The sequence below is a fragment of the Astyanax mexicanus genome, chromosome 1, assembly GCF_023375975.1.
Source record: "Astyanax mexicanus isolate ESR-SI-001 chromosome 1, AstMex3_surface, whole genome shotgun sequence".
NCBI lineage: Eukaryota > Metazoa > Chordata > Actinopteri > Characiformes > Acestrorhamphidae > Astyanax > Astyanax mexicanus.
Genome location: NC_064408.1, coordinates 118,921,695 through 118,949,297, shown reverse-complemented (window position 1 = coordinate 118,949,297; position 27,603 = coordinate 118,921,695). Strand labels below are relative to the sequence as shown.

Genomic DNA, 27,603 nt, shown 5'->3' with positions numbered 1-27,603 from the left:
CTCTGCTATTGACAACTTTTTTGGTGGAGATGCGGATTTCATTTTCCAGCAGGATTTAGCCAAAAGTAAAAAGGGGTCTTTATATAATATTCTAATTTTCTAAGACACTGATTTTTGGGTTTTCACTGTCATCAACAATAAAAAAACTGAACTGAATTACTGAAATCAAGTAACTTTTCAATGATATTCAATAATAATGTTTTTAGATGCACTAGTAAATTAGAGCAAGCATTAAACATAATAAACATATTGTATTTGTGATGCAAACAACACAGTTAGATAGTTAGGAACAGTGAATGTTCTGGAAGTGAAGCTGTGAAGACTAGCTGTGGTCTGGCAGATGATATTCTTGTTATTATATTATCACTGTCATAAGAAAATAGTTCTTCGTGGAAGACAGAAAAAATGTTCTTACTACTGTTAATGACTTAGAATATTTTATTCCAAGCAATTTGGGAGCATTTCTATTGGTCCATTCATCACGGAATGAATATTCGCACAGTGTACATTCGCGCGGGGCAGCTGGCCGGTGGTGTAAAGATGGTGTTTTCATATGACAGTGATGATATTGAGAGTGTAGTGGAGCACAGTGTCTCATTTAAGGTTTAAGTTTTTTAGTGCTTTAAGTTCTTTTTTAGTTTAAAAAATAATGATGTTGCTGTTGGAATTGTCACTGAAATGCTGCTCCTCTATGCTGTATTGAGAAGGCGTCTCGGGTCCCTGCCCAGGTGAAGCCCTCTCCTCTGCCAGCGGAGTGGAACGGCAAGCAGGAGAGCTCAGTCCTGAACATCAACTCCTCCATCTACGACGAGATCCAGCAGGAGATGAAGAGAGCCAAGGTGTCGCAGGCCATGTTTGCCAAGGTCGCCGCCTCCAAGAGCCAGGTATGACGTTTTTCTTACACGATTCAAGCACTAAACTAGTGATCTGTGAGGAGCTAAAATTAAGTTTATTCATTTAATCATCAGAATTAATACATTTTAGCTTAGATTTGAAATTAAAACAAATAATATAATCTAAAACTGAGGAAAAAATGGCTAAAAAGTTAACTCAGCAGGCCAATGGAGTCTTCATTGGTCCTCACTAACTGCACGAAGAGAATTTCATTGGCTAATTTTAATTTATAAATTACTTTCTAGCTATTTGCCAGCTTATATCTCCTATCTGATCTCAATTAATAATAATAGTACTAATAATAATAATACATATCAGACTCGCTCCCATGGCAGATTTGCATGTCAGGTACCAAGAATTTATAGTGAACTGGGAAAATCTGCTTTTAGCTACAGAACAGCACCAGTGAGCTGTGATAATACAGGACTTACAGGAAACACTAAAACTCATTTTAAATGTTTAGTTTCTAAACACCACCAATAAGCCTGTCACCGTTTTAAATAAGGGTTTTTTATTATTATTAGTTTATCTTTTCTTATTATTTATTTTATTCATTCTTTTTTTTATAATGAATTTAATTTATTTTTATGTATTATTACTTTCCCTAGTAAAAATAAAGGTTGATTGATTGATGAATCGATTAAAAAGAAGTTTAAGAATGAACACACACAAGCTCATAAATGGCAGTAAACACACCCTCACACACTCCTTTACACACCCACAATGTTCATTGTGTTTTTTAGTATTACAGTTTAACTTTCTATAGCACGTATATCACATTTTTTATGGCAGCTTCTTATAAACCTTATCATTTGTCTGTAAATTCCTGGAAAGTAGTGGCAGCCTTCTATGAACATTTAGAATGCAATTCTCGATAGTATAATATATATATATATATATATAGATTCCAAGCTATAAGACTTGATGATGATGAAAAGATGATAAAAAAGGACTTTTTAGGAGGATAAGGTTCGGGAATTCTCTGCAAAATGCTGCTTTTAAATCTTCTGAGAATTTCAGATTTATTGGAAATACAAAAAATGACCAAATCATTTCATCACTCAGGCCTTTATCAGGTTTAAAAGACAAAAGTTAATAACATTTCAACTTTTAAAACATACTGGATTACAAAACAACCAATGAGAACACTCCAAGTACTGAAATCAACAAACATTTATGCAAAAGACATACAGAGGATAAAACAATACCAACACCAAACTGACAGTCCAGACACCTCTGTTCTCAAAATTCCCTTAAAAAAAGCTTTTTGGATTTTTAAATAAATAAATGATGATTTTACACTAAAAGAGTTATAAGTTGCTAGGGGTTCTTAAGCTTCTTAAGGTGGAGTTAAGCTGTCAGTTTCATATTGGCTGATTGTGTGACCTTCAGGACTTGGAGTGTTCTCATTGGTTGTTTTGTTATTAAGTATGTTTTAAAAGCTGGGATGTTGTTAACTCTTTTCTTTTAACCCTGATGAACCCTTGTAAAAGAAAAATGCATTTTAGTATATATATATATATATATTTTTTAAGTATACTTAACATGGAAAAGTACATAGTTTATGCATTAAAATGTATTTAAAACGTACTTAAATACATACTTAATGTACTGTTTTGAAACAACTTACAGTCATTTAAGTATATTTCAATTGTAGTTAAGGTATATTTAATTACAACATGAAAGCATTATGTTGTGATTTTAGTGTTTTTTTTTCGTATATATCTTCTGCATCTATCTTTACACTATTGTAGACGTACTACTTGTGTAATGATGCACATATTGTGTATACCTTTATGATACTGAAAAAAAATTAATCAGTATTTAATGCCAAGACATGTATATATTTTATCAACACAACGTTTAATTGAAAGCATATTGCTAAATTTTCTATAAAATGTAATGGAAATACAGAGAAAGTGTATGTAATGTGTATTTTCATGAAGTATTTTGTATTGAAAATGTATACTCTCAAGTGTATACTTTCTTTTTAATAAGGGAAGGCCTTATGAGGAGTTTTGAAACACCTTGGTAATAATATGAACTCTTGTCTTATATCCCTAATGAACCTTTGTAAAATGAAAAAAAGCATTTTAGTATATTTTTTAAAAGTACATGGGAAAAAATGTACAAAATGTAAAAAGTAAAGATAATGTTCTTATTACTTATAGACCCAAAACACACTATATAAAGCAAATTACTAGACTTTATAAACTTTATATAGTCACAGTCGACCAGTATATGTGCACAGCAGCAGTGTGCATCAAATAATGATAAAAAAAAGCTCTTTTGACCAACTTTTTGAGGTTGAGGTTAACAAATACTTTGCAAACCGCAGCTTCAGCCACGTAAAGGGTCGGGTAAGCTTCAAACCCGTGACCTCGGTTTACAAAACACGGCCTAGCACTTACAGTACACACTGTAAACCCATGAGTTGTTTGAACTCAAATGATTTATGCCTATTTTACATTTTAAAATGGGAGATTTCTAAACAATACTCAACTATTTTGAGTTAGTTGAACATTTGTGGGCACATAAACTGAACATTCAAACTGAGATATTTGAGTTAAACCAACTTATAATAACTGAGTTTAATCTGTTTTGCCATTGGCAGCTTCTTTTCCATTGGCTTCTGTCACAATCTATTTGCATACTGGGTGTGTCCAACTGTTTCTGACTAACACTCACCATCAGTGTGTAGTGATTCCCCCCTGGGCTACCCTAGAATCAAGTTCCCTTTTAGTTGTAATAACTTGATGTTTTAATTTATGCGAACTCAAGTTTTCATTAATCATTTTTAAAAAAACTGAGCAAACCGACTGCCTTAAAAAAGTTAAGTAAACTCAACTTATCCGGTCTTACAGTATAACAACAAAAAACTAGATGTAGTTAGCTGTAATAACTTGATGTTTTAAGTTATGCTAACTCAAGTTTTCATTCATCATTGCTTAAAAAAACTGAGCAAACCGGCTGCCTTAAAAAATTTAAGTAAACTCAACTTATCTGGTCTTACAGTATAATAAAAAAAAAAAGTTAAATCAACTTCCCCTTTAGTTGTAATAACTTGATGTTTTTATTTATGCTAACTCAAGTTTTCATTCCCGATTGCTTAAAAAAAACTGAGCAAACCCGCTGCTTTAAAAAAGTTAAGTAAACTCAACTTATCCAACTTATCATCTTCCCCTTTAGTTGTAATAACTTTATGTTCTAAGTTATGCTAACTCAAGTTTTCATTTACCATTACTTAAAAAAATTTAGCAAACCGACTGCCTTAAAAAAGTTAAGTAAACTCAACTTATCAGGTCTTACAGTGTAACAAAAATAAAAAAGTTAAATCAACTTCCCCTTTAGTTGTAATAACTTGATGTTCTAAGTTATGCTAACTTTTAAAAGTTTTTATTACCCATTACTTAACTTTTTTAAGGCAACCTCAAAGATTTCCTCAATTTTTTAAAGTAAATTCAACTTATCCGGACTTTACAGATTTACGGATTTTCCTCCCTCCTCAGCTCTCAGATAGAAAGATAAAAGAGAAGACAGGCAGGTACGCAGGCGGGTAATTTACCACCATAATGACATAGGCGTGCTTTATTGTGGCCTTGTGAACAGCAGACAGTGTTTCAACCTTAAACAAACGTGTTTATATTGTCCCGTCTCCGACTGGCTCTCGGCAAAGCCCACGCCATTATCTCACCCGTGGAACAACCTTCTGCTGAATACAGGCTTGTGTGCACCAAATTACCGTCGGATTCTCTCTATTAAAACTAATTAAAGAAGCACAAGGCGAGGCCCGTTATTAAAGGTTTCGAATATATCTCCACGCACTGGAAGACGTTTTTTTTTTTTTTTCTTCTTTTTTTTCCCAATTGCATTTGATGGCGAAAGGAGGGGAGAAAAAATGACTAAAAAGCCCTAAATTATCTGGAAATATCAGTGGGTTTCTGCTGATTGCACTGATCACGCTGCCAGATACCTTTCTTTTACCAAATTACAGTTTGATGCACAAACCACTGTTTTTGTTCGACGAGTTCAAAGCTGAGAAGCGGAGGGAGGGGTAGAGCAGAGAAAGAGAGAGAGAGAGAAGATACAGCCAATGCATTCATTCCTCTCGCAAAAAAAAAAAAAAAGGGAAAACTCTCTCATAGAGTTATCCTATCAGTGATGAGAAAGCGAAGAGCGTGCCAGTGTTTTTGGCTGCGTGTGTTTGGAGAGAGAGAGGGAAAATGTAAAAATAGATAGTCCTCACAGTAAACATTCTCGCTAAATATGTGTCTATATATATATATATATATATATATTTATATATTTATATATATTTGTATGTACAGGCGAGTGTGCGTGTTTGCGTGTTTGCATCTGTGTGTGTGTGTGTGTAAAAGAATCTGAGAGAGCATCTATGTGCGCTTATGTGCATGAGTGCACGTGTGTGTGTGTGTATATATGTGAGTGCATGTGTGTGTGTGTGTGTGTGTGTGTGTGTTCTCTCCCCCTGCATATGTCTGTGCTCCCCATTCATGGCTGGTGTGAATGTGAATTGAGCAGCAGATAAGAACTGTGCTAATTACGCAGCTGAAAAAGGGGCCGGGGAGAGCACTTATCTCCAGCTCCATCTCGTAATGTGTGCTCCCCGGGCAGCTGGTCCCCCCCCTCCCTTCTTCCCTCCTTCCCTCCATCCTTCCATCCCTCCCTCGCTCGCTCGTTCGCTCGCTCTCTCGCTCCTCTCCCTCTACCTCTCCCTCCTATTCCCCAGCACCAGGCCCACTGGGGCTACAGGCTGGAGGTCCAGCCAGCAGTTAACTGTCTGTGGTGGGTGGTGAGAGTTGATGTTATGATGTTATACAGCCAGAGCACCAGAATTGTTGGAATTAGGGGTGGGTGATATGACCCTAAAATAATATCACGATATTTTATGGTATTTTTGCAAAAACGATACTCTTGACTGATTTAAAAACAAAAAACAATTAAGATTACACTACATTTTATTATATTTGTAATAAAAGTTAATGATACAGATTGTCATAATACTAATAATAACACACTCCAAATATCTCTGTATATCCAGGATTAAAGTAAAATAAATGATAATTCTGGACTGATATAATCTAGTAGATATACAGTATAATAGGAAATGAATTTTTGTTTTTTTGTTTTGCTAAAAACAGTAAAAAAAAAAAAAAAAAAAAAAAGTACTACCCTGATGTGATACTTTACTATATTTTTGAGATTACAATGCTCTTGGCTATGACAAAACACTGAATAAAAAAAAGGATATGTATTTAAAGAATACACTGTTGCAACAAAATGAAAATTAATTTTTGTTATTGCATGAAATATGATATAGCACACAGCCCTAACTAAGATATTAAAAAATAAATACAAGAATTTGATCAGAAGTCAATGATCCAGAATGTCATAATACTAATAATAATGCAGTCCAAATATCTCCATATATCCAGGATTAAAGTAAAATAAATGATAATACTGGACTGATATAATCTCAGTAGTCTCTAGTAGATATACAGTAAAATGGGAAATGAGAACAGTGTGAATTTCTCTTTTTTGTTTTGCTAAAAACAGTAAAAAAAAAAAAAAAAAAAGTAGTTTCCTGATGTGATAATTAAGGGTGGGTGATATGGTTCGACATTTCAAGGTATAATATCGTTTACTTCAAAATGTTGGCGATATTATTGCGTATATGATATAATATGGCACACCCCTAGTGAGGCTATGACTGCAATAGGAATTGTATAGTTGTAAAATATAGAGGGTTGAATCGATACTACTTTGCAAAACTTCTGATACTGATATTGATGTCAGTTTTTTAAACATCTGCTTTGGTAACCCCATGAAACACTGGTGAACCTTCCCTACCAAAATTACTCCAAAAGGGCATGAACAACTCATCCAGGAGGTCACAAAAGAACCCAGAACAACATTTAAAGAACTGCAGGTCTCACTTATCTGTGCAAGACTCGTTACCAGTTATCAGTAAAGCTTGATTGCAATTGTTGTAACAACCAAGTTATTAGGTTTAGGGTGCAAACAAATTTTCACACAGGGAAATTGGATTGGATAGTTTTAGGAAGAGTGTTTGGTGGAATAACCCTGATTTTTATTCACAGTTTTCATACATCTTGGCATCTTGGCTCTCCACCAGTCTTACACACTGCTTTTGGATGATCTTATGCAAAAATTCAAGCAGTTCAGCTTTGTTTGAGGGCCTTTGACTGGAAAGTTTTCGTTGCTTGTGTGTTATACAGTTTAGTTACTATTCTCCAATCAAATCAAATCAAAAATAGTAGCAAATGGGTCAAAACATGTCCATTGTGCTGCTTAAAACATCAGAAAATGTAAATATTTCAACTTTAAAACACAATTACAATGCGAAAATTTCAGAAAACGAACTGGGCGGTTTGTAACAGCGACTGCCGCTCATCAAAAGGTTAAAAAATAATTCACTGTGATTAGGTAGAGGCTCATCTGCATATTGCATATTGCACATCAGTATTACAAAGGCCAGTATTGCAGTAAGCGATTAAGCGGTGATATATCGTCCAGTCCCAGTTGGCATGTGTCTGTGCTCGGTGGGGGATGGGGACTTTTCCCCCTCTCTCCTGGCTGCATGCCCATGAGCTCGCTGGGTAGCATGGCATGCAGCGGGTCAGGAACACAGGCCAATGGCAGGCCGGCTGCTGATTGATCAGCTTCATCTGCAAGAATGCTCGACTGCACCAGCTGCAGCGGCGGCAGCATCATTTTCACATATCGTATTCACAGCACTAATCAGCAGGGATGAGCTGATGTGGAATTTATACACCAATATTGATAAAATAACCAGTATCTACATCTATTCTATAAGATTGGTATGTTTTATTAGTACAGAGGAAAACATTTCAGCTATTAATGAAAAGAAACTATGGGTTAGGATTTAGTACCTTTTTAAATTGTGTAGATATTTTAGTGTATAGAATCCATACATTTATTTTCACCTAAATATATTTTTAAACTTTTAAATTTGGCTGTATATGGTTAGTTTTGTACATGCATAAACATCCTTGATGTCCAAATAAAGGATTTTAATCAATAATATGAATATAAGAATATGAGTATCAGCTCAGCCAATCAGCTCTCCATCCTGTCCCATCTCTAAGCCCATACATCACCCAGTGCCCCTCCCAAATGACCTTTACCTTTTTTTCGTTAGCCTTTTTCAAATTCAAGCTGAGTGTGGAATCAGTGCCCCTTTTAAATATTTAAACATGTAACGATTTATTTAAAATATTCAATTAAATTGACTTACAATTTCCTTCTCCTGTCAAAATAATAATAACAAACAGGCCTATCACATTAATTATGTTATCACCAGTATATGAACATAATCTGAATAATTTTTGCTGATCTCAAAATTGCGTGGATAAGAGTTCGTACTTTATAATTTTATTTAAAATATATTTGTCTTCATTTTTTTTTTTTTTTTTTTTTTTTTTTTGAGATTTATTTCTAATTTTCTCAAAATTAGGCCAATAGTCCCACCTATTCCGCTGCTACTCAGCTGTATATCCCCCATCACTAGTGATGCCACAACACAAGGAGGGTGAAGACTAGCACATGCCTTCTCTGATACATTTGAACTGATGCTGATGCAGCATTGCTGAGTAGCATCACAGCGCTAACGCTCGAAGAAAAGCGCAGCGACTCGGTTCTGATACATCAGCTCACAGACGCAGCCTTGTGCTGATCGACATCACCTTAGGACTGATGAGGGGAAAGAGGCCAATTGTGCTCTCTCAGGGCTCCAGCAGCTGATGGCAAGCTGCATGACCGGGATTCAAACCAGCGACCTTACGAACATAGTGGCAGCGCTTAGCCTGCTGGACGCGGTTTCTTTTTTTTTGAGCTAGTTAGTTTTAGATTTTTCCTCAGAGCTCTTAGATTTTAACATACATTTAAGCATACAATTTACTCACGTAACTTAAAAAAAGCAGTGAATTAGATTTAGCAATGAACACATAAAATGTCTGCGTGTCAATTAAAGTTATCAGTGTTTATTTTTTATGTTAAACTGCTTCTCAGAGCACTGTAAATCTGAAATTTCCAAAACTGTAGACGCTTTCTGCTAATGTCAGCTGTCTCATATTCTTTAGGCCCTGTGGATCAGTGGAATGATTTTTCCGATGACTGATTAGATTAGTGGCATGGAAGTCTTCAGTGCATTTCCCTCTCGCTGCTGAACATTTGTTACAAACTGCAGTTCTCCTCCACCCTGTTGTGCTGAAAGTGTGAAGAACGTCCACACAGCTCACGTTTCCACTCTGCAGTGTCAGAATCCTAATTCAGGTCATTCAGATGGACCAATATAACCAATAGTTTGCAGTAGGTGGGCAGTGATTGCTTCAGTTCCCTTCAGTTAGTTTCACACCAGTGAAACGAGTTCTGAAAGTAGGAGTGATCAGATATGGAACAGCCGACTAAACAGTTTCTTAACTGCTTTAAAATGTTAAGATCATCTTGAACAGCAGAAACAGTCTATACATTCTGTAACAGTCTATAATTTATGCTGAAACGGAGACTTAGCTCTGTAGCTCACATTATAGCAGCATTATAAAAGGACATGCCTTACACACGCTTTTCTAGACAAGCTGAGCAATACAGTTCACCACTAAAAAACATGTTTTACACATGCTTTTCTGGACAAGCTGAGAGATACGTTTCACCAATTAAAGACATGCTTTAGACATGCATTTCTAGACAAGCTGAGCAATACAGTTCACTACTAAAGAACATGCTTTACACATGCTTTTTTGGACAAGCTGAGCAATATAGTTCACCACTAAATAACTTGCTTTACACATGCTTTTTTGGACAAGCTGAGATATATAAGTGACCACTAAAAGACATGTTTTACACATGCTTTTTTGAACAAGCTGAGAGATATGATTTACCACTAAAGGACATGCTTTACACATGCTTATCTGGACAAGCTGAGAGATACGAGTCACCACTATAGGACATATAGCGATACAGTTCACCACTAAAGGACATGCTTTTCTGGACAAGCTGAGAGATACGATTCACCAGTAAAAGATATGCTTTTCTGGACAAGATGAGGGATACAATTTACGACTAAAGAACATGCTTTACACATGCTTTTCTGGACAAGCTAAAATAAAGAGATACAGAATGTAAAAGGAGCATGTGAAGGGAGGTAATATTACAATATTTTACAATAATATGTCTCAGATATAACAAGATGGACAGTATTTCCACTGTTTTAAGTGAGTAGAGGAGTATTACAACCATTTTAAACCTGCAATTTTAAGTTCAAAATGCTGCAAAAATTTAGCTTTAAAAACATAGCTTTAAAAACACACTGTGGAAATAATTCTTACTGTATTAAAGCTGGTGCTGGTGTCTATAATAAGTGAATAATTAAAATAAAACAATTAAATTAGTTTTTATAGATTTATTTTTGTATGTATCAGTAGTATACCAGAGTTGATATGTTGTGCATCCCTGATAATAATCACTCTTAAACTCTTATAGGTTCGTTCAGAGCAGTAATATTACCCAGCATGCAGTAGGAGCTGGATTATTGGGCCTGTGCTGCTGAGGCGCTGAGGTGCAGAGAGAAAAGCAGAGGGAGGAGAGGTGGAAGTGATGGAGGGAGGGGTGCAGGGGTGGTCTCCAGGGCCTGAAGAGCTGTAAACAGGAGTTTACAGTGAGTGTGTGAGCGTGTTTGCACGCACAGATGTGTGCATTCATGTCTATTTGTGTGTGTGTGCTCACGTTAGAATGTGTGTGTGTGCATCCCCTCCATCTGTGTGAGTGCGTGTGTGTTTGTATGATTGTGTGTTGTGTGTGTCCACATCTCTTGTTTCTGTGTGTGTTTCTGTGTGCAGCTTCTCCATGTGTGCATATGCATCTTTGTGTGTATTCATGTTTATGTGGATGAGTGTGTGTGCAGCTCTTCTGTGTGTGTATATGTGTGTGTGTGTGCTGTGTGCTGGGGGATGGGTGTTGGACCTCAGCCATGTTGTCCCCCTCTCTGGGCTCGTATCCATGCAGGACCTGAGAGGCAGCCTTTCTCTGTTTGGTGGCACTTTCATATTCACACCAGCATTTCAATTACCTTCTCCTTCAGTATGTAGCTTAAAGGAACACTCCAGCATTTTTAACCTGGTCTGTGTGTGTAGGGGATGTGCTTTCTGGGGGTAATTGTGGGGTTCAAGTGTCTGGAAGAGTGTATGAATTGTCGTATTTGTTTGTTGAACCTTGTGGAGAAAGGAAAGCGCATAAAAATCCATACAAAATTACAGCAGTAGGTGAAAATATAGATATTAAGTGGCTAAAATTACATTGTAGCAATGTAGTATGTAGTACTCAACTTCCAAAATAACTAGATGGAGCACCATCATTCACGGTTCATGGCTGTTTATCTGCTTTAAAAGGTCTTATTGTATTGGCTTGAATACGTCTCTACAGGGACTAGACTGTAGGTCTCCTTTATAGACAGCTATACACATGCTTTTCTGGGCAAGCTGAGATTCAAGATATACAGAAGCAGCATCAGAAGTGAAAGAAGTATGTGGACTGAGGCTGAAGAGTAATATTACAGGATTAAACACTGAATATAACTCATTTAATGCAGTCATACACAGTTCTTTAGGGGGGTCTCAGTCAAGTTGTAGCTCCACCAAAGATCCATAGTGCAGTAGGAGCGTGTAATGGCCTATATATATATAAGGATATGTCTGAAGCATCAGCATGATTCTGAAACTGATATTTAAACAACAGATGCTACATATTGCTGCTTTAATCACACATTTTTGCACTATTGTAGTAAAATACTGACATATTGAAAAAGGGGTAGGTTGGTACATGGACACACTTAAATAAGATAATTTATATATAAATATTTATGTGTGTTATATAACATATTTTCAGACTATAAGGCACATTAAGTGACATACCTACATCGAAGTGAGCAAGGGTGTCATCATGTTTCCCTTGTAATGGGAAAACTGAGGGAAGCGCCTTAGTAAACAAAACTGTAATTATTAAAACAACCAAAAAAAAAATATTTTAAAGTTAAACGAGTGCTGGATGTTAATCTACACAGATTCTCTTCTAAAAAGGGTTTATTTGGATGTGTAAAGCACTTCTGTTTATTTACAATAAGATTAAATATTCAGTATTTTGTCTGAGGGTTAGTTTTCAGCTAAGTTCCTCCAACACTAAGGCTTGGTTCAGCAGCATTAGCATTAGCCGCTATTATAAATGCCACCCGCTAGCACTAGTCTGAGCGTTACACTGAGTGTTCCAGTAACAGTAACCAGGTTTGTCATCAAGCAGCTTGTTATAACACAGCAAACATGTGGGCTACAGTCTGATGTACTCACCTCTAAGTGGCTAAAGAGCTAGCGCTGCAGTTAGCAGCTAATGCTAATGCTGCTGCACCCAGCCTTAGTGCTGGAGAAACTTCACTGAAAACTCACCCTTATAACTCTGTACTTCAGCAGAGTGGCTTTACTGCTCCTTAATACCTGACTGGTAGAATTCATACATAAGGAGCACCAGATTATAAGGTGCACTGATGCATTTTGGGAAAATGAAAATATTTTAAGTGCACCTTATAGTGCGGAATATACTGTAAATATATAACACATAGACACTTTGTGCAGTAATTATGTAAAATATACACTAACACACTACTGCATCACCCCAGCTAACAATTTTCCTGATGTTTCCCGAATGTTACAGTTCTTTCAACATTCTTAAATGTTCAAGAAGTCAATATGTTTTCTGTAGAACATTTCTTAGAACGTTTTTATTTAGCGTGATTTTTTATACATTTTTTAACACCGCTGCAACGTCACTTTTCATTCTTAGTTTTGCAATGTTATTTTTAACGTTTCCATAATGATAGTAGCTATTGATCAAGCTGGGAACTTTATGTGAGAGATGTTTAATAGTGATTTAATTTATATTGTGATGCAAACCATTATCATTATTAGTATGTTACATGTTTCCAGGATGTTAGTGGAACATTGTTTCTGTAACTATACAAGCTAACTTTCCTGGAATCTTTTCAGAACATTGATAAAACGTTCTTGTAACGTTTTTTCTCTGTTAGCTGGGACGTTTGCAGCAACTGTTTCATAACTCTTCATATGTTGAGATTTTAGCAGTGCGGCTATGCGCATGTTTAGAGCAGGTGTGTGTGTGTGTGTATAGGGTAAGTGTGTGTGTAGGGTGAGTCAGTGTGAGTGGAGAGCAGTGTGGAGTGGGTTAGAGCTTGAAGCAGGAGTGAATAAATAACGATACAGCATGGAGGACTATGCAGCACATGGTACAGAGAGACTAGCATTCAAAATAGAGCCTTTGGGAGAGAAAGAGAGGATAGATAGATATGATGGAGAGACATAGAGGAAATGGAGAAATAAAGAGAGAGAGAGACGGAAAGAGAGAGAGAGAGAGGTGTCTGAAGGTTAGAATAATCACAGTCACTGCTGTTGGATGACAGGAACCTTTAGCCCTCTGTACCATTCCCTCAGAGTGTCCACCTCTCTCTCTCCCTCTCTCTCTCTCTCTCTCCCTCTCTCTTCTGGAAGAGGCTGTGGTGGTAATTAGCAGTGCTCTAATGAGACAGAATGTCAGTGATCTGGTGCGCCGCTGCAGTACAGGGGGGCCATGCGTGGGGCTGGTGTGTGTGTGTGTGTGTGTAAAGGGGGGCAGTGGAGGGTGTGCCATCTGCCACTGAGCACCCGGTTCGCCACTCTCTGGGGGGGGGCTTCACTCTAGGCCAGAGAGAGAGACAGAGACAGAGAGAGAGAGAGAGAGAATTTGAGAGAGACATAGAGAGAGAGGGAGAGAGAGAGAGAGAGAGAGAGAGAGAGAGAGAGAGAGATTGAGAGAGAGGCATAGGGAGAGAGAGAGAGAGAGAGAGAGAGAGAGAGAGAAAGAGATTGAGAGAGAGAGAGATTGGGAGATTGAGAGAGAGAGAGAAAGAGATACATACCTGAAATCACACAATTTTACTCAATTGTCATTACACATTGAGCTAGCAAAAGTGCTAACTGGCTAACTTCATAGGTATGCAGGCAGTCAGATAAGTAAGTAGGTTGATGGGAGAGTGGATGGATAAATGGATGGATAGATACATAGATGGAGAACGGCTATAATTCTAATATCGAACAATTTCATGTGTCATCGCACTAAAACCTTAAATGTCAAGTTTGAAAAGTTTTTCGCACTATAAGGTGCACAAGATTTTAAAGTACACTTTCAATAAACGTCTATTTTCTGGTCTGTTTTCATACATAAGGTGCACCTGATTATAAGGCGCATTATGCGACACTAGTAAGGAACAGGGGTGTCACCATGTTCTCCCTCTAATTCAGCAGTGGTGAGACCTGTAAAGCTAAGCTAAGCTAAGTAAACAAAACTGTAATCCTTAATAACAATAAAGAAAATTATTTTAAAGTCAAACGAGTGCTGGATGTTAATCTACACAGACTTCTGTCCTAAAAACTGTTTATTTTTGTGAGTAAAGCACTTCTGTTTATTTACAATGAGCTTAGATTTCCAGATCTCCACTAAGGCTAGCTGTGATTAGCGGCTAATACTTCCTGACAGCTCTACACTGAGGAACCCAGAGTGATATTAGCTAGTGATTTGTCCTACATAGCTTGATTTTAACTGGTAAATAAGCACAGGCTACAGTCCGACATACTCACCTCTGAACGGTGAAAAAGCTAGAGCTTAGCTTGGTTAGTGGCTAATGCTAATACTGCTCCAGTGGTGCTAGCCAGGGTTAGCAGCAGGCTAAAGGCAGATAATACTCACCTCTGAATAGCTAAAAATATAGCGCTTAGCAAATTAGCAGCTAATGCTTATGCTGCTTGGTCTTAAGTCTCTGTGCTGGAGAACTAAATTGAAACTCCTGTATAACTCTGTACTTCAGCAGAGTGACTTTACTGCTCCCTAATACCTGACTGATAAAATTCATACATAAGGTATTATACCAGATTATAAGGATGATTTTTTAGATAATTAAAGGATTTTTACTAAAAAAAAAAATAATGACAAAAATATTGTGAACTTGCTATATTTCCTATCCCAGTAAATATACATTTTTTTAGTGTTAGGAGTCTTGCCCAAGGACTCTTATTGCTGAACTTAAGTTATATATAGTTTTATATGGTATTCTAAAATATACTTTATTTCTGATTAAGCCTGTAAAATTCCTTTTTTTACTTTTTTGTAGCATTTTATTTATTTTTTAATGCATGCAGACTAAATGTCAAGTTGGAAAAGTTAACTAGCATATTTTTTAACACTATAAGGCGCATTTGAATTATAAGGCGCACTGTCAATAAGCATATATTTTCTGGTCTATTTTCATACATAAGGCACATTATGCGACACTACTAGTAAGGAACAGGGGTCTCGCCATATTTTCCTTTTAATCAGCTCTAAAGCTAAGCTAAGCTGAGTAAACAAAACTTTAATAAAAAAAAATAATATATATATATATATATATATATATATATATATATATATATATATATATATATATATATATATATATATTTTTTTTTTTTAAGTCAAACAAGCCCTCGACAATAATATACACAGATTTCTCTCCTGAAAACTGTTTATTTGGGTCAGTAAAGTATTTTTTTTTTTTTGATGCATGCAGACACTTTCGCAATGCTAACACGAGCACATACACATTTACCTTTATTTACCTTTGTGATATCTCTCTTTACAGTGTTAGATCATCTTCAGTTAAATGTAAATGCGTTCACCTCTGGCACCGGCTCACTCCTGCAGCGTTTGGTTCATTTCATTAGCATGTTCACATCTATATGGTGCCCATATGTAGCTGCAGATCTTCCCACGGGTGGCGCTTTGCAGAATCACCGGGCACTGCTCACTCTGGCGCTGTGCCAGCGTTTTTTTTTTTGTTTGTTTGTTTTTTTTACACACTTACTGTATACCGGGCCTGATTCTCGCGTTTCGTATCTTTCTTTCACATCGCAGCTTCTTAGATTAACAGTGCCTGCCATCCGTGAAGGCATTATTGTTATTCATTTATAAATGAAAAAAGTGAATGTGTATGTGTGTGTGTGTATTAGTGTGTGAGAGAGTGCACAAGTGTTTGCCTGTGTGTGTGTGTGTATATATATCCATACATTATTTTTCATTATTTTCGTTAGTGTGGTGGCTTCATTTTGAGAAGTTGTTTGTTACTGTTATGAATTCATCCTCTTCCTGTGGGGGGATGGGGCAGTTATTGTGGGGCAGAAGCAGCCAGATGGGAACAGGGAGTCTCTGAGAGGGGGGAGCGGGCCTAGGACTCTTTATTAATTGATTTATTTATTTATCTGGTTGCCTGGTTATTAGGTTGCCTGGGAAACCGCTGCAGTTCCCTCTATTATTAAAGACACAATTTTCTTGAACTAGAGCCCCAGATGTCTGAATAATTGATTTAGGGATGAATTATGGCACAAAAGGCAACGCCCCCCCACACACGCGCTAAGCAATGAACCTTTGTCTTATTGTGTAATGGACAGAATATTCTGGAGCACGTTTTTTTACTTCTCTTATTACTGCACCAAATAACACCAAGCATGCAGCCTTTACGTTCACCTCCTGGAAAAGAAGCTCATCTCTGCTAAAACTACAGACATAGTTAACATGCCTCTACATACCATATATATTGTTTTGCACTATAAAGTGCCCTTAAAATACTTTAATTGCCTTTATTGTGCTTTATAATCTGGTGCGCCTTGTGTATGAATTCTACTGCAGTACAGCGTTATACATGAGTTTCAGTTTAGTTCTCCAGCACTGAGGCTGAAGCAGTATTAGCATTAACTACTGCACTAAGCACTAGCTCTTACTCAGTTCAGAGGTGAGTATTATCGGCCTGTAGCCTGCTGCTAACCCCGGCTATCACTGCTGGAGCAGCATTAGCATTAGCCGCTAACTCCATTCAGAGCCAAGTATATTGGACTGTAACCTGAGCGTTTACCGTGTTAAAACAAGCTACATGTACGTGTAAGTAGACCTGTTGAATTAAAAGGAAAACATGGCAACACCCTTGTTCCTTACTATTATTGCATAATGCGCCTTATAACCCGATGTGCCAGTTGCAAGCAGAAGAAAGAATCATATTGCTAATTCTGTTTGATAGGAAGATAAAGGTAACCAGGAAACGTCAATGATTAAAAATGTAGACTGATATTGGCAATTCTTGGTCATATTTATTGAGCTACACAAATAGAAGTAGTGTATATGAGTCGTAGAGGTTCCTAATGGTGTCCTGTAATAATCCACCTCTACAGCTCTAATATTCTCACAGAGATTCTGCAGATTGTGTGGTAGGCGTGTTTTAGTGTGTTGATTGCAATTTTGAATTTGGTTGGTCTACAGTTGGGTGTAGATAGAATGTGGTTGGTCTACAGTTTTGTTTAGATAAAAGTTGGTTGGCCTACAGTTGGATTTTTTCTACAGTTGGGTTTAAACAGAATTTCGGTTGGTCTAGAGTTGGGTTTAAACAGAATTTGGTTGGTCTACAGTTGGGTTTAAACAGAATTTGGTTTGGTCTACAGTTGGGTTTAAACAGAATTTCGTTTGGTCTACAGTTGGGTAGAGACAGAATTTGGTTGGTCTACAGTTGGGTTTAAACAGAATTTGGTTGGTCTACAGTTGGGTTTAAACAGAATTTAATTGGTCTACAGTTGGGTTTAAACAGAATTTGGTTTGGTCTACAGTTGGGTTTAAACAGAATTTGGTTTGGTCTACAGTTGGGATTAAACAGAATTTGGTTTGACTACAGTTGGGTTTAAACAGAATTTGGTTTGGTCTACAGTTAGGTTTAAACAGAATTTGGTTTGGTCTACAGTTGGGTTTAAACAGAATTTGGTTTGGTCTACAGTTGGGTTTAAACAGAATTTGGTTTGGTCTACAGTTGGGTTTAAACAGAATTTGGTTTGGTCTACAGTTGGGTTTAAACAGAATTTGGTTGGACTACAGTTGGGTTTAAATATTGTTTGGTTGGTCTACAGTTGGGTAGAAACATAATTTGGTTAGTGTACAGTTGTGTTTAAATAGAATTTGGTTGGACTGCAATTGGGTAGAGACAGAATTTGGTTGGAGTACAGTTGGGTTTAAATAGAATTTGGTTTAGCTTAGACAGAAATTGCTTTGAGTACAGTTGGGTAGAGACAATGTGATGTCATTTCCGTGACATTTTGGATCAACTACCCACCAAGTTTCGTCCCTGTCAGTCGATTTATTGTATGTGTATACACATATACATATATTCTTTCTTTATATGTCTAATAGATGCTCACTTTTTACTTTTACTCCCTTTTTCACCTTATATTACTGAGACTATCTCTAACTCTCTCTTTTCCTGGTCTATCTCTCTTTCCCTCCCTCTGTTACTTCATATCAACGAGTCTGTCTCTCTCTCTCTCTCTTGCTCTCTCTCGTTCTCCTCCCCTCTCTCGTGTCTCTCTTTCATCCCTCCCCCTATTACTTCATATTAGCGGGCCTCTGGATCCCTCTCTCCCTGTATCCGCTGTTCGTGTAAGAGCCGAGAGTGTGTGTATATATGTGTGTAGATATGTGTGTGTGTGTGTGTGTGTGTGTGTGTGTGTGTTTTAGGTAGTGTTCCTGTTCTTGAGCTTCTCCTGCATCTCCTCTGTCAGACCACACAGGGCTTGTTCTGAGGCCCATTCTGGCTAATCTGATCAGGCAGGCAAATACGCGGGGAAAAGCGGCTTTAATGATCCCCCTAATTACCCCAAGTCAATACCAACTGTATTATTAGACTCCGGGAAAATATTCCATTAGGGTCCCCCCTGTGGGACTCGCCGCGCGTAGCGATGTCACGCGCCGCGCGCCCCCGCGCTTGTAATTAATTTTATTTACACACGCAGGAATGCGCAAGGTCGCACCTGCAGCCCGGAGCCGCCCCGCCCGGCCCCAGCCTCGCCCGTTTAATCAGATCTGTCATAATTACCGTTCGCCATGCTTCCGACACACGCTGCGAAATATTTCAATTTAACCACAGCCACCAGTGTCTCCCAAACCGGCCCAGCGCTGCAGCCTGATATATCTGTCCTAACCTGACAAGACCCCACTCTTCCCACCAGGTTCCTCCAGGTTCAGACATCCTTTCTTACACTCAGCCAGGATTCAGTTGGGTTGAGACACAGCCTAATGGATTGTGGCCTACATACGAATTCTGGCCTGCTTTATTTTTAGTGTTGTTTTCTTTTCCCATTACTTTAAACAGTGTTTTATTGTTAAGCCTCCACAAAGCCAGTGGACACTACAGTCAGGTTCAGAACAAAAAATATATCAGACTACAGTTGTGGGTAGATAGAATTTTGTTGGGTTACATTAAAGGTGGAGAAGAATTTGATTGGCTTTAATCGGATTTAGAAGAGTTTTTTTTTTTGGACATAGTTCTGACAACTATGTCCAAGATAAGCAAAGAAGTTTGTAAAGGTAGAGTTAGGTTTGGTTGGTCTACAATTGGGTTTAGACAGAATTTGGTTTGTCTACAGTTGGTTTTAGAATTTAATTGGTCTACAGTTGGGTTTAGACAGAATTTGGTTGGTCTACAGTTGGGTTTAGATATAATTTGATTTGCTCTACAGTTGGGTTTAAATGGAACATGGTTGGTCTACAGTTGGGTTTAGATAGAATTTGGTTGGTCTACAGTTGGGTTTAGATAGAATTTGGTTGGTCTACAGTTGGGTTTAGAATTGAATTGGTCTGCAGTTGGGTTTAGATAGAATTTGGTTGGTCTACAGTTGGGTTTAGAATTGAATTGGTCTGCAGTTGGGTTTAGATAGAATTTGGTTGGTCTACAGTTGGGTTTAGATAGAATTTGTTTGGTCTACAGTTGGTTTTAGAATCTAATTGGTCTACAGTTGGGTTTAGACAGAATTTGGTTGGTCTAGATATTTTTTTTTGGACTGGTAGACTTTGGACTACAGAAAGTTGTAGGAACAACTTATCTAATCTCTGGCCTTCTTTGCTTCCACTCATTTTATCTTCTGTTCATATTTAGCTCTATGAACTTCATGATGCCTCACTGTCAGTCACTTGCAGGCTCTCTTCCCCTGGAACTTGCTGACACTAGCATTTCACAAATACAACCAGGTTCAGTATTTGGACAGAATCACGATTTTTGAGATTTTTGGTTTATTTTGTAAATAATGACTGTATAAATCTATATATAAACGATGATGAATCTCTGTATTAGTCTATAACTCATTGGGTCATTGGGTTTGACCGCATTAATTAAATGACCTGTGAAGAGTTGTGCTTGGTCTTGGAACGTCCAGGTACTGTGAGCTTCCGAGGAGCTTTTGAGAAGTTAAATATATTCCATACCTTCTTTCCTGTTTGAAGGCAAACTTGTCTGCCAATTAAGGATGCTGATTTAGCTGACATATACAATTTGCAGGTTTTATGCAATTTTAATCTATAATTCAATAAGATCTCTGTGATTTATCTGCTTAATTACACACTGATATTAGCAATTAAACTCCAGCTTTGAATTAAATCTCAATCAGGCGCTTATAATTGATGGACTAGCTCTACTCGTAGGCGCTTCACGAGTCTCTCTCTCTCTCTCTCTCTCTTTCTCTCTTTCCAGAACTGGCATACTGTTCTGTATGTTCGGGTTGCATCTGCACCCTCCATCATGTGGAACTTCCTCCTTTCTCTTCCTGCTTCATTTAAGACCTTAAATTAGAGGCTTTTGAGAGTGGATTTTTTTTTTTTAAAGAAAGGAAAAATGTGCAGGTAGAGCTGACTCAAATTATTATATCTACTTTTGACCTTTGATCATCATATACTACACCTGTTCATGTGAAACTTTCAATAAACATAGTCATATTATAGTCGGATTAGTCAGTTTAATCACAAATTTGACTTTACATAGTCAAGATTGTACTTTTTATGACTGTTTTTTTGTTTAAACAGTATCTTTATTATGTCGTCTTTATATTAATAGTATATTATATTTTTGTAGACTACACAAAAGAGAAAAAAAGAGTAAGAAATGTTCATTGTTCTCCCTTGGTAGAATTATAACACTGCAGCCGTGCTCCAGGTCTTTTGTGGTGTTCCTCTTTAGGCTACTTCAGTTAGCAAGCTAGCTATATTTACACCATATCAAAGTACAAATCATTCAATTATCAGCCATCAAAGTCCGCAAGGTCCTCCCATTCAAGAAAACCCAGGACAACCTCCTGTACCTCTCTAAACTCCTTCATTTACCCATAATAAAATAGGTTATTTTCCTCAAAACAAGATTTAAAGTCATTCCTCTTATCCACTGTGGTAGACCAGAGGCTTCCTCTTTTTTCCAGCACTGTGCTGTATTACATGTTTGGCTCCAATAAGACATAAGTTAATAAAGGATGATTCCTTTATATGACTGTTATGTTTATTTAACCTTTATTTTTACTATTAAACTGTTGGTATAAGAGTGAGTTGGCCAAATACACAAAAATTTCCCTTACAGTTCAGAATGAATGCATTTTCCAGTATGAATTTAAACCCTACTATTCTTTGCACTATAAGGTGCACTTAAAATCCTTTAATTTTCCCAAAAATCGGCAGTGCACCTTTTATAATCCGGTGTACCTTATGTATGAATTCTACCAGTCAGGTCTTAAGAAGCAGTAAAGCCACTCTGCTGAGGTACAGCTTTATAAGTACAGAGTTTTCAGTGAAGTTTCTCCAGCACTAAGGCTAGGAGCAGCAGCAGCCATTCGCAGTCGAGCGTATCAGACTGTAGTCTGCATGTTTACCATGTTAAAACAAGCTACGTGGGACAAACCGCTAGCTGATAGCGCCCTGGGTTATCAAAAGTAGCGATATCGGGCGAAGTTTACTAGCGCTAAGCGCTGCTAACCATGCTAAAATATTGGATTTTTTTTTTTTTTTAAGAATTACAGTTTTATTTACTAAGGCTCCTCTGTTGAATTAGATGGGAAACATGGCGACACCCTTGTTCCTTACTAGTGTCTCTAAAAATGCGCCTTGTAATCCAGTGCACCTTATATATGACAATAGACCAGAAAATAGACCAGAAAGTAGACATTCATTGAGTGTGCTTTATAATCTAGCTCACGTTTCAGTTCGTAAAATATGGTAATACTATCTCTGTCTATCTCCTATCTATGTATATCTCTATCAGTTTATCTCCTTCTCTTCCTCTCTCCTATCTCTTTCCTATCTCTCACTCGCTCGCATGTTCTGGCCTCGCTCAGAGAGCAGCACTTAAATAACCCCCTCATTACGGACTCATTATGGGCCGTGGCATTCTGGGACCTGTAGTCCTCTCAGCCCCGGAGCCCATGCGGCTTTTATTTGCTCGCCCACATCTGCGAGAGACGAGCCCGTCTCTAGGTTTGTTTAAGAGTTCACGCGGCCCCTGGCCCTGTTTCCCCTCGCTGCGTGCCAAGACCATTTGAATAAAAGCTCCGAGCAGATCTATTTGCATGGAAAGATGTCCAACAAGCCCCGGCGTCCTCAGCCTATTTTTGGCCCGAGCGTGTTTTTTTGCTTATTGTTGCGGGAGATTCACATATGCTGCTCGAAAAGGCATTAATATTTTCTCGGGCGGCAGATGGACGGGTTCGGCTCTTTAGCTCTCGCGCTCACGTACGTAAGTTTCGCCGAGCGCACCGCGACGACGTCGGCGGCTGCGGCTGAGGCTCTCACAGGCACAAACAGGTTTGAACGCACTGCATTTATCCTTTGAATTTATCTGCATAGCGCTGTCTGCCAGAACTGGGCCCGTGCCAGGACCAGGAAGGGGGGTGGGGAGATGGGGGGGGGGGGGGGTGTTGGAGGAAAAAAAAGGGGGGGGAGGGGGGACAATAATGCTTTGTCTGTTGTATGCCTTAGCCCTTCGCCTGACATCAAGATGTTTGTCTCTCTCATTCTCTCAGTCTTTCTCTCTCTTTTTCTCCATCAACTCGCCAGAGAAGTAGGCCACAACAATGGATTACTCGCCGCAGAAAAAGAGTGACGTTCTAATTCTCCCGGATTACTGTTGTTTTAGAAACATCTTTTTAGAAAGTCCTTCTGGTTCGCTCCCGACACTTGCTTTCCGTCTGATCGTCGGGGTGGTCGGATCTGAGTAGCCGTTATATATGAGTTATATGAGTTGCAGGGAGCTGAATTAGCTTGATGTTTTTTTTTAGAAGTGACCAAATACACTCAAGCTAATGTTTAAATCGTCGATCTGACCCTTACAAAACACTTCTCGTATCACATTACTCAACAATTGTAACTGTTTCAGGTCATTGTGTTAACATTTCGCAACAAATTAAAAAATCTAAAAACCATTTCAGACCATTGACAAGATGCAAGGGATTCCTTGAGTTGTATCTTGTTACTGTACTTATTACAATACGGCTACTCGTTATCCAGTTGGCTATAGATTTACTTATTAATATTAATGTTAGATACAGTTGGGGATACAGATGAAGGCCAAAACATACTAAATCTGACTTTTTCCTTTTAGATTTAGGCTACTTCCATATGTGGTGTTGAAATCCAATCTTGTGACTTTTAGGTCAAGGTATTCGCTAAGTAGAAGAGAAATGAACAATAGCAGTGAGGGAAGGTTTCAATGCTGGGATAATGAGGTAACAGACCTCATATAGAGACCACTTAAAAATGTTAAAAAGAGTTTCTTTGATTTTACCAAATTAAAAACCTCTGGAATATAATCAAGAGGAAGATGGATGGTCATAAGCCATCAAACCAAACTGAACTGCTTGAGTTTTTGCACCAGGCATGTAAAGCATAAAGTTATCCAAAAGCAGTGTGTAAGACTGGTGGAGGAGAACATGATGCCAAGATGCATAAAAACCGTGATTAAAAAACAGTTATTCCACCAAATATTGATTTCTGAACTCTTAAAACTTTCATTTTAAATCAAGTTTAAAGAAAACAAGGATGCAAACTAAAAAGGAAGTAGCTGGAATTTGTGGAACAAATTACTTCCACTACCAGAGCAGGAGCGTTCCTCACTACCTTTTTTTTTTTCATGAAACTCCTGAAGACAGAGCTCTTCAAAGAGCACTTACTCTCCTAACACCTCTAACTAACTTCAAACTATATCTAATCTCATTTCCTTCTCCATCATCTCTTTTCCTTGTTTTTGCTTTGAATTTCTATGTTCTTTATTGTTAATGTAGAGCTCTAAGAACAAAATGAAGAGACCACTTCAGTTTCTGAATCAGTTTTTCTGATTTTGCTATTTATAGGTTTATGTTTGAGTAAAATGATCATTGTTGTTTTATTCTATAAACTACAAACAACATTTCTCCCAAATTCCTAATAAAAATATTTTAGTCATTTAGAGCATTTATTTGCAGAAAATGAGAAATGGCTAAAATACTAAAAAAAGATGCAGAGCTTTCAGACCAAACAAGTTAATATTCATATTCAAGTTTTAAGAGTTCAGAAATCAATATTTGGTGGAAAAACCCTGGTGGTTTTTAATCACAGTTTTCATGCATCTTGGCATCATGTTCTCCTCCACCAGTCTTACACACTGCTTTTGGATAACTTTATGCCAAAAATTTAAGCAGCTCAGCTTGGTGGTTTGATGGCTTGTGATCATCCATCTTCCTCTTGATTATATTCCAGAGGTTTTCAATTTGGTAAAATCAAAGAAACTCATCATTTTGAAGTGGTCTCTTATTTTTTAAAACTAGTTAGTATTTGTAATTATTACCTCCAGACTGGGTAAGGCAGTGTCTCTGGGGTTATGGAGGACAGGGCAGGGTGGTGCATGGGTGCATTGTGCTGAGAGGGTATGATAATGAGTAAATGGGATAATGTAAAGGTGTTGCTGAAGCCGCGTGACTGGGCAGAGGGCTGTGTGATGAATGGTTAAGCCGGGCCTGTGCTGCTCGGAGGCTCCTGGGCTGACCGGCTCACTGACCGGTTTATTAATGCTCTCCATCGAGGGCCCGGCAGTTAAAGGGACGTGAATGCTGCGCTGTTTCCTCACAGAGCGGCCCTGTGCGCCTCTCATTGGCAGCTTGTGACTGCCACAGCTTCTACACACACACACACACTGTTTCTCTTGAGCACTTTCGCTCTCTGTCACACACGCCCTGTTTTGCACTCTCTCTCTCTCTCACACACACACACACACACACACACACACACAGAAACGCATGGTGCGCTGCATAGCTGGGTGAATCCCACGCATGAATTCAGCCATTGTGCTCCAAGAGAAATATTTTTATCAGAACGCTAAATTGCTATTTATACAACAGGAGACAATAGAGGCTCGGCAGGGCCCGCCCCGGCCCCGGCGAGGAGGTTATTACCTCTGCCTCCAACACCTCCACAGTCCTGAACCAATCACCACCATCACCACCATCACCTCCAACACTCTCACAACCAACACTTATACATTATAATATACTCTTATTTTAAGTGACTTTAAAATCAAAGCATCAGTTATAGGGAAATTGTGCTGGATAGTAAAAAAAAGAGCTATTGTCATTAAAATGTTGGTTTCAGCATGTTAATTAGCTTCATATTTCTTACTTAATTACACTTATATAAGAGTTACCCTTATATAGCACCTTTTTGCCATCCAAGGCACTTAAGAACGCTTATAGTTACATTCTACACACTCAACAAAACACCGGTGAGAAGCGGCAGCCAATTGCGCACAGCGTACTCTCAACCGGAAACAACCGTCCACCTGAAGGACTATATAGGTATTGGGCACTGACGAGTTGACCCAGCAACCACGAGTACCAGTCCATATATGGGCATACATTCACACACCAGGGTAGTTTTAGAGTAGAATATCCAGTTTATATTGAATATCCAGATTCTCTTTATACTTGTTTAGTAATATTTCTCTGTGAGATGCACCAGAAATAGTTTGGTCCCCTAAAAACATTAAATTAATGATTCATTAGAACTTTTTTGCAAATAGATAAAGGTAAAACAGTACCTTTAAATGATGTACAGTAGACAGCAAGGCATATAACAATGTTCTTTTCAGAGCATCTTATATAGATATAGTCTTTACTGAGTAATAGCATTTATGTTTATTACAAATAGAGCTAATCAGGTTCATATCTAATGTTAAACGCTGACCAAAAATAATATACAATATATAATCAATTTTTATCATGTTTTACTTGGTCACTTTATGTGATTAGTGTCGAGATTACATTCTAAAAAGAGTTTAAATGCATACTTTATGTATTTACACTTAGTAATCAAATGTGTCTCTATGTAGTCAGGCTGAAATCTAAATGTTGTGTGGAACAGATAATTAAAATTAGCTTGTTGCACATTAATTATTGGTTGTTAAATGCTTCTCTAAGAGACAGATGAGTTTACACTACTGTAACATGAATTCAGTTAGTCTCAGACCACCTCCTAAAGTGGTTTGAGTGATTCAGTTTGTATCTGATTTAGGTTTATCTTAGACCACTTTTTGAACTTGTTTGAGTGATCGAATCTCTTTTAAGTTTGTCTCAGACAACTTTCTGTAGTAACAAATTTGAAGCTGTTTTAAGTTTGTTTCAGGCCACCTCCTGAAGTGGTTTGAGTGTTTGGATTTGTATCTGGTTTAGGATTGTCTCAGACCACTTCCTAATGTGCTTTGAGTGAACAGATTTGTAGCTCTTTTAAACTAGTTTTAGACCACTTTCTGAAGTAGTTTGAGTGATCGGATTTGTAGCTGTTTTAAGTTTGTCTCAGACCACTTTCTGAAGTAGTTTGAGTGATCAGATTTGTAGCTCTTTTAAATGCGTCTCAGACCACCTTCTGAAGTAGTTTGAGTGATCAGATTTGTATTTCAGCCTTTTTTTACCACAATAAAGTTAAATTAAACATCATTGTATATTTGGTTGCACTTCAGAGTCAAACGATTCTACTGATCGTCTGATGTATTGGCCAGGCGTTCACACACACACACAGTTACACACACTCCTCGTTCAGAGCTCAATGCAGGCAGATAGGAAGTCTATAGTTCTCGGTATCAGTACATGCAGTGCGTGAGCCGATGCGAGCATTGTGTACAGTTGAAAAGGATCATTGTTTCTGGTAACTCTGCAGGGTTTAGAAAGGTTTCACGCTGTATAATATTCACTGTGACATCACTGATCTGCGGATAGCATTCATGTTCACGGTTTGACTTCGGGGGGAAAGAGCGGTTTGGGCGAAATTCAGATGTTTCCATAACTTACGCACCGTGCTTTGGTGAGAAGCAGCTTGCTGTTTTTCTTTAGAGTACTGTAAAATAATTGGTCAAAAAGCCAATTACACCCCCCCTCGGCCGGCCCGAGTGCCTCCTAGCTCTCTCTGTGTATGGGAAGACGGTGGAAGAAATGCAATTGGACAAATACAAACATGTTTTCAGTTCTTTAAATCCCAGGGATCGCTCTGCATAGCCGTGCGATTTGAAAGGCGCAGCTCTTGCACTCTCATGCACTCTCACCCATATCATCACTGTCGTAACAAAACATCTCTAAAACGGCAACTTTACAATGGAATGAAATATGATTTATTTTTTATTTCAAGTCAAATTGTACTACATTTTCAAGTTCATGACAAAATGGTGTAATAAACAAGCACAGGCAACAAAGTGCAGGAAGGAGCATTGGAATGAAT

At 38.0% G+C, this 27,603-nt stretch overlaps 1 protein-coding gene across 10 annotated transcripts in view; it reads left to right on the top strand.

Annotated features, from left to right (window-relative positions):
- LOC103038899 (DNA-binding protein SATB1) overlaps window positions 1-27,603 on the top strand; it is a 108,047-nt gene that overhangs the window by 67,142 nt on the left and 13,302 nt on the right. For 6 of the 10 annotated variants that reach the window (XM_049467562.1, XM_049467563.1, XM_049467567.1 and 3 more), the window contains one exon: window positions 705-884. In XM_049467562.1, coding sequence (XP_049323519.1) covers window positions 705-884 — 180 coding nt within the window. The remainder of the gene's footprint in view (window positions 1-704; window positions 885-27,603) is intronic. The other 4 variants (XM_049467569.1, XM_049467564.1, XM_049467566.1 and 1 more) reach the window with 2 other exon arrangements.